Source organism: Esox lucius, chromosome 2 (assembly GCF_011004845.1).
Source record: "Esox lucius isolate fEsoLuc1 chromosome 2, fEsoLuc1.pri, whole genome shotgun sequence".
NCBI classification, from domain to species: Eukaryota; Metazoa; Chordata; class Actinopteri; order Esociformes; family Esocidae; genus Esox; species Esox lucius.
The window spans coordinates 39,590,676-39,603,541 of NC_047570.1; the positions used below are offsets into that span (position 1 = coordinate 39,590,676).

At 39.7% G+C, this 12,866-nt stretch overlaps 1 protein-coding gene across 2 annotated transcripts; it reads right to left on the reverse strand.

Moving 5' to 3' along the window:
* Positions 1-375: 375 nt before the first annotated feature.
* On the reverse strand, positions 376-10,627 carry isy1 (ISY1 splicing factor homolog). 2 transcript variants are annotated; one of them, XM_010874399.3, is made up of 10 exons: positions 10,507-10,627; positions 9,956-9,978; positions 9,325-9,376; positions 8,868-8,976; positions 8,668-8,780; positions 7,991-8,108; positions 7,570-7,692; positions 6,368-6,486; positions 5,498-5,590; positions 376-932 (listed from the first exon to the last, which is right to left on the reverse strand). In XM_010874399.3, the coding sequence occupies exons 1-10, from the start codon at positions 10,507-10,509 to the stop codon at positions 825-827; spliced, it is 861 nt and encodes a 286-aa protein (XP_010872701.1). In that variant the 5' UTR covers positions 10,510-10,627; the 3' UTR covers positions 376-824. The 2 variants fall into 2 exon arrangements, with proteins under 2 accessions (XP_010872701.1, XP_019911445.1); XM_020055886.3 differs by lacking the exons at positions 376-932; positions 5,498-5,590 and adding an exon at positions 5,668-5,790.
* Positions 10,628-12,866: the final 2,239 nt, after the last annotated feature.

Below are 12,866 nucleotides of genomic sequence, written 5' to 3' on the forward strand. Positions count from 1 at the left end.
CTTCATCTTCCAGTTTCCACGGCACTAGATGAATGTTTCCGGGGGACTTTCACAAATGTAATCAGATCAGGATGTTTGATTAATTTGATATAAAAATAAGTAATTTTGTCTTGACATAGTCGCCTCACGTGACACATTGCTGAAGATTCACCGACCGCTCACATGCAAGTTCAATACACCGGATTAAGATGGGTCCTGATGGGAACAGTGTGACTGAATGTCTTCTGGTCCCGTATCACATGAACCAGCCTGCCTCCAATCAACTGTTAATAGGCGACACACACACTCAAGGTGTGTGGGGATTTATCTGAGCTGGTCATTATGGGAATTAGTCAATGCTACCAACAGAATAATGGACTAACATCATAGTAAGACTAGGTTTTGTAAAAAGTTTACTGGGAATATGTAAAGTGGTAAAAAATAAAGTTACTTATTCACAATAATGGCTAGTGTTGCCTTTCCACCATTATGCAACACAATGTGGATCTGTCAACAAACAAACCAATACACTTAGCCCTTGTCACATGACCAAGACAGTTAGCCATTGTAACACAACTAGCCTGGTCTTTCCCAAGTGATTAGTACAGCACTACTAGTGACAGTAGCAGGTACAGCACAAGGTCTGGGACAACCAGCCTATGACATCACACCAATTTATTAATAAACTCTGTCACTCCTTCAGCAGATGAAGTGATTTTTCCTTCCTGGATCTATACAGATGGATCTCCCTTTATCCCATCCTGTCCTGGATGTTTACAGATAGATCTCCTATCAGCCCAGTCAGTCCTGGGTCTAAAGATCACTCTCCCTCCAGTCTCTCGGCCCTACAGTCCCAGTAGAGCCTTAGCCTCTTCACTCTGCGCCATGAGAGTCTCGCTAGCATACTTCTGAAGGAGCTCCATCTTCTTTCTCCTCACCAATGCCTCCTCAATCTGGAAAAACAGTAAACATTATTATGCCTGTCATGGATCAAATTGCTTTTAGAATATTAGCACTAACTAGTGGATACTTTTGGTGTGGCTGTTTAAAAGCCTCGGGTGGTGAACTGTCTTTCCTCTAAGCTGTAAACACTTTAGAAAACATGTACTCTTGTTAAACTTCCAGAACCTTGTGTGCATTTAATCTCTGTAGACACGTTACTTAGGATGAGCAGCAGTTTTATATTCTATTTGTAAACAGAAGAAAGAAACACTTGATGACTCCTTGTATGCTACAACATTATCTGTTTTAACAAGACATTGGACAGATTACATTATACTAGAGCACTACACTGTAGTAGACAACCGACGATCAGATTATATTAGAGCACTACACTGTATTAGAAAACCGACGATCAGATTATTCTAGAGCTCTACACTGTATTAGAAAACCGACGATCACATTATACTAGAGCGCTACACTGTAGTAGACAACCGATCAGATTATACTAGAGCACTACACTGTAGTAGACAACCGATCAGATTATACCAGAGCGCTACACTGTAGTAGACAACTGACGATCAGATTATACTAGAGCACTAGACTGTATCAGACAACTAATCAGATTATACTAGAGCACTACCCTGTAGTAGAAAACCGATGATCAGATTATACTAGAGCACTACACTGTAGTAGACAACCGATCAGATTATACTTGAGCACTAGACTGTAGCAGACAACTGATCAGATTATACCAGAGCGCTACACTGTAGTAGACAACTGACGATCAGATTATACTAGAGCACTACCCTGTAGTAGAAAACCGATCAGATTATACTAGAGCGCTACACTGTAGTAGACAACCGATCAGATTATACCAGAGCGCTACCCTGCAGTAGAAAACCGATGATCAGATTATACTAGAGCACTACACTGTAGTAGACAACCGACGATCAGATTATACTAGAGCACTACACTGTACTAGAAAACCGATGATCAGATTATTCTAGAGCTCTACACTGTATTAGAAAACCGACGATCACATTATACTAGAGCGCTACACTGTAGTAGACAACCGATCAGATTATACTAGAGCTCTACACTGTAGTAGACAACCGATCAGATTATACTAGAGCACTAGACTGTATTAGAAAACCGACGAACAGATTATACTAGAGCACTACCCTGTAGTAGAAAACCGATGATCAGATTATACTAGAGCACTACACTGTACTAGAAAACCGATGATCAGATTATTCTAGAGCTCTACACTGTATTAGAAAACCGACGATCACATTATACTAGAGCGCTACACTGTAGTAGACAACCGATCAGATTATACTAGAGCTCTACACTGTAGTAGACAACCGATCAGATTATACTAGAGCACTAGACTGTATTAGAAAACCGACGAACAGATTATACTAGAGCACTACCCTGTAGTAGAAAACCGACGATCAGATTATACTAGAGCACTACCCTGTAGTAGAAAACCGACGATCAGATTATACTAGAGCACTACACTGTAGTAGACAAATGATCAGATTATACTAGACTACTACACTAGTAGATAACTGGTCCCATCACTCAGGGGGACGATCCTCCTCTGCTAAAATAATAACATGGTTACCTGGAAGCTGATTTGGGGAGAACCAGGATTGTAGCAAAAATACAATAGAAGCGGTCCTTACAATGCTAACAGAGCTCTGTGAATGGCCAAAAAATTGTGAAATCATCCCCCTTCAGTACTTTTAAATATTTGTAATTTCCCACGATTGATTTTAGATGCAATATTCCGTTAGCTTACTAGCTACAGTAAGATTGCGGGGACGTCGATCAAATTTGATCTAGATAACATTAGCCTCGCTAGACATTTGAGACAAACTAGGGCAAAAGAAGGACAAAGTCCAAAATGCTAATAAGAAGTCCAAAATGCTAATGACACTAGTGCAATGTCATTTTCTTATTAATATTTGCCACCGTTAGCAATGTCTGCATATCCCCAAGCCTCTATAGTGTTATTTAGATGAAAGTGTAATTTGCACAGTTCAACCATCAAGGCTACATGACCAAATGACAGAGGTGAATAGGAGACAAGCTTTCTCAACACATTTGCTGGGTTTCCTTTATTGATGTTACGGTGTGTAGTTCGCACACTGAAAAAATAGCATAAAAAATTATCATGTGAAATGTCCATCTTTCTCATACAGGGTGTAGTGGGAGATTGGTTGTTCATGTTTGCCAGTTGAGCTGATGGCTACTGAGCTGACAATTTCAGCCACAAGACCTTCAAGGAATTTGGTAGGAAGTGTCTAATGAACGTTTGCAATATAATTATTATACAGTGGGGAGAACAAGGATTTGATACCCTGCCGATTTTGCAGTGTAATTTTTATCATAGGTACACTTCAACTATGAGAGACAGAATCTAAGACAAAAATCCAGAAAATCCCATTGTATGATTTTTAAATAATTAATTTGCATTTTATTGCATGACCTAAGTATTTGATCACCTACCAACCAGTAAGAATTCCGGCTCTCACAGACCTGTTAGTTTTTCTTGAAGAAGCCCTCCTGTTCTCCACTCATTACCTGTATTAACTGCACCTGTTTGAACTCGTTACCTGTATAAAAGACACCTGTTCACACACAATCAAACAGACTCCAACCTCGTGGGGCATCAATGATCATGAGGAAGGTGAGGGATCAGCACAGAACTACACGGCAGGACCTGGTCAATGACCTGAAGAGAGCTGGGACCACAGTCTCAAAGAAAACCATTAATAACACACTACGCTGTCATGGATTGAATTCCTGCAGCGCACGCAAGGTCCCCCTGCTCATGCCAGCGCATGTCCAGGCCCATCTGAAGTTTGCCAATGACCATCTGGATGATCCAGAGGAGGAATGGGAGAAGGTCATGTTGTCTGATGAGACAAAATAGAGCTTTTTGGTCTAAACTCCACTCGTCATGTTTGGAAGAAGAAGGATGAGTACAACCCCAAGAACACCATCCCAACCGTGAAGCATGGAGGTGGAAACATCATTCTTTGGGGATGCTTTTCTGCAATGGGGACAGGACGACTGCACCGTATTGAGGGGAGGATGGATGGTGCCATGTATCGCAAGGTCTTGGCCAACAACCTCCTTCCCTCAGTAAGAGCATTGAAGATGGGTTGTGGCTGGGTCAACTAAGGAGTGGCTCCGTAAGAAGCATCTCAAGGTCCTGGGGTGGCCTATCCAGTCTCCAGACCTGAACCCAATAGAAAATCTTTGGAGGGAGCTGAAAGTCTGTATTGCCCAGCGACAGCCCTGAAACCTGAAGGATCTGGAGAAGGTCTGTATGGAGGAGTGGGCCAAAATCCCTGCTCCAGTGTGTGCAAACCTGGTCAAGAACTACAGGAAACTTATGATCTCTGTAATTGCAAACAGGTTTCCGTACCAAATAAGCTCTGCTTTTCTGATGTATCAAATACTTATGTCATACAATAAAATGCTAATTAATTACTTAAAAATCATAATGTGATTTTCTGTTTTTAGATTCACTCACAGTTGAAGAGTACCTATGATAAAAATTACAGACTACATGCTTTATAAGTGGGAAAACCTGCAAAATCAGCAGTGTATCAAATACTTGTTCTCCTCACTGTAGTTATGCAGTCATTTGAGAGCCAGGAGTTCATGACAATAGCTTCTCTGTAGCGTACAACACCTTATTGTCAGCATAGCAAACATCAGTTTTGAAATATATCTTTTTACAGAGTAATCATTTGATCAAATAATTAATGTTTAGTGAATATTAGTGACAAAATGTTAGCTAGCATTTCATTAATTAGTATTTCTGAAATGTCAGTGGAAATATTACTATTTTCAGCTAGTTCAACGACGTAGCTAAAGAATACAACCCCGTTTTTGACCACCATCCCCAATTATCAGCCACCTTACTATTTAGTTCAAAAACGTTCTATTTCCTTTTAATTTGTGATAAATTACCTTTCATGCCTTCTGATAAAGAGAAGACTGATCACTTTTACATGTCTGGTCTGTTGCTCAAGTCGAATTTCATACTTGTCTAAAAGAATTGACAATTTTTTTACCTCAATACATCTCTATATAAAATGTTGGTGGGCTAGCTGAAAGGGTATATTTAACAGCAAAATGTACTGTTGATTTCCAGGGCATTTCCATTTTTTTACCAGAGAGGATTTATTTCTCCAACCGCTAGAAAAGGATGATAATGGGGGATGTTAACCCTATTTCTGTAAACCTTAAGTGTGTTTTGTAGCTTCTGTTTTTAATGTAATTTTACTTGCTAGATAATTACAGAAGCTTGCCTTTATGTTGAGAATTGTGTCAGATGTATGGGTAATTGGTTTTCTTAAAAATCTGTTCTGTATTCACAGTTCGCAAATGTGAAATCCAGTAATTCATCTTTTTTAAAAGCATTTCCTTCATTCTCCTGTTTATTGGAGCCTGTTGTTTAGCATTTTGAATAGCTATTCACACCCTGGCAATTTAAGTCTGTGTGTGGGTCTGTGTGTGAGAGAGTGTGTGTGGCAGAATTCTTGTGGACACCTACCTCTTTCTGAGAAGGCACAGGGACATGAGCGATGAAGGATGTGAGAGTTCCATCCTCTCCTTCCATTTTTTCTCCAGACTCGTCATCTGAATGCTGACAGACAGGTCAAAGGTAAATTAATCATCTCAATTCGCAGTACTATAGTATGTCCATAAATAGTATTACTCACTAGTTGTATGTACATGTTATGTACCAAAAACATACCCGATGATGTTTAATATACAGTTCAAGTGAATGGGTAAGTGTACCCAAACTCTTGACTGGTAGTTCCCAGTCATAGGAAGACACTCTGCCTATAGAAAAGTAACATCCCCAAAAACTGAAATATCATAACTGGAAAAGTGTCCATCCTCCTAGACATCTTTCTTCTTTCAATTCACACACAAGATAATTGGTCTCAACCTGTGTTAAATTGTATTGATTCAACCATGAGCGGCAAGCAGCTTTCTAAAGAACTAAGATCCACCTGTACATATCTACTATGGTGATGTAACGTGTCCACCTGTACATATCTACTATGGTGATGTAACGTGTCCACCTGTACATATCTACTATGGTGATGTAACGTGTCCACCTGTACATATCTACTATGGTGATGTAACGTGTCCACCTGTACATATCTACTATGGTGATGTAACGTGTCCACCTGTACATATCTACTATGGTGATGTAACGTGTCCACCTGTACATATCTACTATGGTGATGTAACGTGTCCACCTGTACATATCTACTATGGTGATGTAACGTGTCCACCTGTACATATCTACTATGGTGATGTAACGTGTCCACCTGTACATATCTACTATGGTGATGTCACATGTAATGTATACTTATGAATTAAGATAAAGATGTTTTGACAGGTCATTTACCTCTTCTTCCGTGACAGCATAGATGTGTTCCTCCTCTTCCTCCATCTCCTTTTCTGCTCCTCCTCCTGCCAGCCGGGCCTCTCTCTCGGCCTTCCATTTCTCCACCGCCTCCAATATGACTTAACAGACAGAAACAGACACCCATGTGTATTAAATTATGGCTCACATTCAGAGAAGGAAGCTCCATGATAGTACCAATACTGGAGTCTGGTCCCTGGTATATACTCTGGTTACATTAGTAGCAGAGCTCCAGACAAAAAAAACATTGATACTCTGTATATTTGTTATATTCTCCACCATAATGTCAATAAACCGAGCGCTTTCTAGCATATGTTGGATTGAGGGGGAGCACATTATCTGGTAGAACAATCTCTGATTTGAACTTTTTTTTTTTGTAGGCAGTGTTGAACTTAGCTATGAGCTTTTGCTTCCTCGGTGTCCTCAATCAACCTGCCTCGTTACTTCATTTGGAGTATTCTCATTGACAGGGTGGCAGTAGCAGGATGCTGTTGTCACAGTTACTCCCTCACCCAGAGGACGGGTGAGAGACAGGGTGAGAGGAAGAGAGGAAGGGAGAAGGGGGGATTCCAGGATTTTTGGCCACTGGTTGTAAAAATGTCCCTCAAGTCAAAAAATTGGGTCCTGTGATAACGGGGTATTGTGCGAAGAGGTCAATTTGTGGTTAGGTGGTGTTCAGTCAGAGGTGTCCTGTGGTTAGGTGGTGTTCAGTCAGAGGTGTCCTGTGGTTAGGTGGTGTTCAGTCAGAGGTGTCCTGTGGTTAGGTGGTGTTCAGTCAGAGGTGTCCTGTGGTTAGCTGGTGTTCAGTCAGAGGTGTCCTGTGGTTAGCTGGTGTTCAGTCAGAATGCGATGCATCACCACTAATGGAGAACACAGGGTCTGTAAATGGGATGAGCGTTTCCTCGCAGGTCACCAGACCAGGTCACCAGACCACCACAGCTACACAAAGACCTCCTTTCTCTCTCCATGGAAGGCACGGGAAGCATAATGTTAAAATATGCAGTCACGTTTTCTGATGTCTTGTGGTGAAAAGTTCCCTTTTCAGAGGGGGTAGTCTCAGGAGCTCCAGACCAGCCTTCTCACCAAGACCTCAGAACTCCAAACACACAGGGTATTTCTCTTTCTAACTTGTTTCATCAGTTTGGGGTTTATAAAGTAGAACTGCACCCCCACACCAAGTCTACCTTGTTTCTCATAGTCCTGCTCCAGAGGAACCAGCGCCCCATCATCCTCATCTCTGTATCCATAGTACTCAGCATCGATGTCCTTCATCAGCTCAGCTCTGCTCTTCCTGGGAGGAGGGATGGCTGGGGGAAGGGCGCCAGTACAAATCAAAATGTGTCATTTGCGTCTATACAGTTTAATGAAATGTGTACTTGAGAGTTCACCTCTCAAAACTGAATGTATTCCATAGTGGAATCAAACAAGGTATAACATCATTCATTAGTGGAATCAAACAGCATTAAGCCCATAGTGAAATTCAACCAGATGTGACATAATTCCATAGTAAAATCAAACAGGTTGTAACAATTCCATAGTGGAATCAAAAAGGATATGAACTTTAATTTAATCTAATGAAACGTAAAGAGACATTAATGAACATACGTTCTTTTTCAAACAACTCTCTAACTCCTGGAAGATCTTTAGCTGCCCCAAAGTATTTATATCCTCGGTTCCCTGGTACCTCCTTCCCTTCGTGGTCCAGCATCTTCGGCCCCACTCTCTGAATGACACAAAAACCACGAACTACATCAAGACCATCAACTATATTATGTACAGTAACTAACTATATCATGGCTGTCTCCCAATGTACAAGACAAGAAAAAAAGAACAACATTGAGGGATCTGGAAGTTACTTCATATCACATTACATCAGTGATTATATTATGTTACGTGTTCAAATGTGATCCATCCAAATTGATGTACAGTTATGAGCTATGTAATGTGAGAAATTATAAAGTATGCAATGTAGACAGTAAAAACCTAAGTAATATGGACCGTTTTAACATGTGTAACGTGGACCGTTTTAACATGTGTAACGTGGACCGTTTTAACATGTGTAACGTGGACCGTTTTAACATGTGTAACGTGGACCGTTTTAACATGTGTAACGTGGACCGTTTTAACATGTGTAACGTGGACCGTTTTAACATGTGTAACGTGGACCGTTTTAACATGTGTTAACCCTAACCCTAACCCTTATATCTAATGTTTACTGTTTCAACATATGTAATATGTACCATTTTAACATGTAATGTGTTCTATCCCTAGAGGGTTTTTACCCCATAATCCGGTCCTCCCAGCTCCTTGATCCGGACCTCCCAGTGACCTTTCTCTCTCAGTAGCTTGTTGATCTCATCATTCAAATCTCGGATCTTAAACTCGCCCAGACCAGCTGGAACAGAGGTTAACATGGACAAGGTTATGATCAATATTCATGGACATTTACATATCATTAAATGTCACATTTTGGACAACTCACCATTTTGAATTTGTGCCACTTTCTTGGAAATCTCACTGATGATCTGTCTCCTCCACTTCTCTGCTTTAGGGAGCTCATTGCATTCTGACGCCAGGAACGGTCTTCTCTCCTTGAAAAGAGAATCAATGGAACAGGTTAGAAAAATACAACAGACATAACACATTCAAATTAGCACAACAGACACATCAGGTTAGAACAAAAAAACAAGCATGACTACTGATGACATGATATTGATTGGTAAACATTTAGATAAGCAAAGAAAGGACTCCACTGAAGTAGAATGTTTATATAATCTTTGCTTTTCATATAAAACACAATGACTCAGCACATAATCCACTGAGTTCATATATATATAACCACATTGTGGTGAGTTAAGCAGGTTATATACACATTTTTGTGAACATTGAGATAAAATTGTTAACTTGAAGCCGTCCTCTAATGACACATCCATCCTTACCCTGACTTTGCCCTCCTCCAGCTGAGCATTTCTGAACCGGGCCAAGGCCGTCCTGGGGAAGACCGCATGTCCTTAGTTAATCACATTTATCAGTTCACATTACAAAGCACTCCATGATGAGATGGGAATGGCATCAGTATTCCCTAGTTAACTTCCTGACATGGGAATAGCATCAGTATTCTCTAGTTAACCTCCTGACATGGGAATAGCATCAGTATTCTCTAGTTAACCTCCTGACATGGGAATAGCATCAGTATTCTCTAGTTAACCTCCTGACATGGGAATAGCATCAGTATTCTCTAGTTAACCTCCTGACATGGGAATAGCATCAGTATTCTCTAGTTAACCTCCTGACATGGGAATAGCATCAGTATTCTCTAGTTAACCTCCTGACATGGGAATAGCATCAGTATTCTCTAGTTAACCTCCTGACATGGGAATAGCATCAGTATTCTCTAGTTAACCTCCTGACATGGGAATAGCATCAGTATTCTCTAGTTAACTTCCTGACATGGGAATAGGAATCAGTATTCTCTTGTTAATCTATTGACATGGGAATAGCATCTGTCTTTAGCTTACAGAATTACCATAACAGCAGGTCTGTACATTAAGCTGAACTAAAAGTACTTACATGGCCTTCTCGGCATTACGAGCCTATTGGAAAAGAAAAGAAGAAAGTCCGTTGTTAACATTGTTACTTATTAACCTTTCTTATATGTGTCTATATATGTTGGGTAAACATTACATGGATACAACGTAAAGGAAAGATGTCGAAAAAACAGAAACTACAGTAACTCATGCATATTATAATAGGAAACGTACCATAATATAACTACAATATCTTAAGCAATACAACAAACTACAGAGTTACTCATTCAATACAATTATAGTAGTTAGCGAAAGCAACACGTTATCGATAGAGATAATTGTTATGGTAGAGTGGATGTTAAATTAAACTTTGCTGAGTCTAGTAGTAACACATCCCAAACTGTATTACTATTAGTTAGTTAGTTTATGAATGCACTGTAAACAGTCTTTCTTTACTGGGTCCTAAAGGCTAACTTTGTTTGTTAGCAGCTAACGTTAGCCAGCTAGCTAGTAAGCTACCAAAACCTCTAACAGTACGGATTTGGTACATTTATATTATCTATGATTAACATATCATGTACATTATTTTCTTACCATATTTAGCCGATTGTTTAGTTAATTCAGACTGTCAAAACCTTTTCTGAAACGTGTGCAATAATATTATTCATAACATCTTAACGTCAGATGCACGCACGCTGCAACAGCAACAGCAACAGGAAGAGGACGATCCGTACACGTGGGTCAAAGTTGAAAGTTGACGCGTTAGGAAATCTAAGCGAAACATTAGCGTCATACTGGCAAAATTAATAGAGATTCGGTAGCAATAACAAGACTTCCGGTTGTCGGCTGTCCCTTCAAAATAATAGTCTATGGACAAACGCGATATTAATAATATTTAATTAATCTATTTTGCGGCTTTGCTAAGTGTATATTGTAAACAATATAGACAATAAAAGCAATATCTGCATATTTAAAAACATAAACTAAAGAAAAACTGCAGTTTAAATAGTACTTCACAGAGAATGTATAATATTCTAGGGTGAAAACACATTGAGAAATGATGGAATGAACTATTGTTGTAAACATTTCATATTTTAAAAAGGAGGTAATGAATCCTTTATGGTGTAATTCTTGTTAATTTGCTGGTACTCATTAGTTATATATGGACTATTTGCTCTGAATCCAGCAACACTACAGTGGATATAAAAAGTCTACACACCCCTTGTGATGTAAGAGAACGAGACAAAGATAAATAATGTCAGAACTTTTTCCACCTTTAATGTGACATATAACATGAACAATTCAATTGAAAAACAAACTGAAATCTTTGAGGGAAAAAAATAAAAAAAATAAAACTAACAATAACCTGGTTGCATAAGCATGCACACCGTTAAACTGATACTTTGTTGAAGCACCTTTTGATTTTATTACAGCATTCAGTCTTTTTGGGTAGGAGTCTATTAGCATGGCACATCCTGACGTGGCAATATTTGCCCACTCTTCTTTGCAAAAGCGCTCCAAATCTGTCAGATTGTGTGCACAGCCCTCTTCAGATCACCCACGGATGTTCAATTGGATTCAGGTCTGGACTCTGGCTGGGCCATTCCAAAATGTTAATCTTCTTCTGGTGAAGCCATGCTTTTGTGAATTTGGATGTGTGCTTTGGGTCGTTGTTATGCTGAAAGGTGAACTTCCTCTTCAGTTTTCTAATGGATGCCTGAAGGTTTTGTGCCAAAATTGTAACAATTGTAAACTGGTATTTGGAACTGTTCATAATTCCCTCCCCCGTTTAATATGCGGTTCCATCTGAAGACAAACAGCCCCAAAGCATGATGCTGTCACCACCATGCTTCACTTTGGGTATGGTATTCTCTGGGTGATGTGCAGTGTTGTTTTGCGCCAAACATACATTTTGGAATTATGGCCAAAAAGTTCAAACTTGGCTTCATCAGACCATAACACATTTTCCCACGTGCTTTTGGGAGACTTGATGTTTGTTTTTGAATACTTCAGCCGGGCTTGGATGTTTTTCTTCCGTCTTGCCACCCTACCCCATAGCCCATTCATATGAAGAATAGATTGTTCAACATTGTTGTCACATGTAGCACACAGCCAGTACTTGTCAGAAATTCCTGCAGTTACTTTAATGTTGCTGTAGGCCTCTTGGAAGCCTCCCTGATCAGTTTTCATCCCGTCTTTTTATCAATTTTGGAGGGACGTCCAGTTCTTGGTAATGTCTTTGTTGTACCATCTTTTCTCCACTTCATGATGACTGTCTTCACTGTGTTCCATGGTATATCTAATGCTTTGGAAATTATTTTGTACCCTTCTCCTGACTGATATCTTTCAACAATGAGATCCCTCTGATGCTTTGGAAGCTCTCTTTGGACCATGACCTTTGCTCTGAGATGCAACTAAGAAAATGTCAGGAAACAGCTGAACTTTATCTGTGATTAATCAGAGTCACTTTAAATGATGGCAGGTGTGTAATGACTTCTATTTAACATGAGTTTGAATGTGATTGGTTAATTCTGATCGCAGCCACATCCCCAGTTATGAGAGGGTGTGCACACTTGTGCAACCAGGTTATTGTAAGGTTTTTATTTTTCATTTTTCCCCATGAAGATTTCAGTTTGTTTTCAATTGAATTGTTTACATTATAGTTTACATCAGAAGTGGAAAAAGTTCTGAAATTATTTATCTTTCATTCTTTTACATCACAAGAACCTGGCATTTTAACAGGGGTGTGTAGACTTTTTATATCCACTGTATACTTTCCACCTCCTCCCCCATTGAAACACATATACTGTACATGAGAAACATATTGCCTCATAGAGCAAAAACTATTCTAATAGCTGCAGTGAATGTAATGTAGGAAATGTTCAGGAGAGCGTCTACTCACCAAATGAAATGGGTTTTGGATGGTCACTGTGTGCTACACTGTCTTGCCTTCA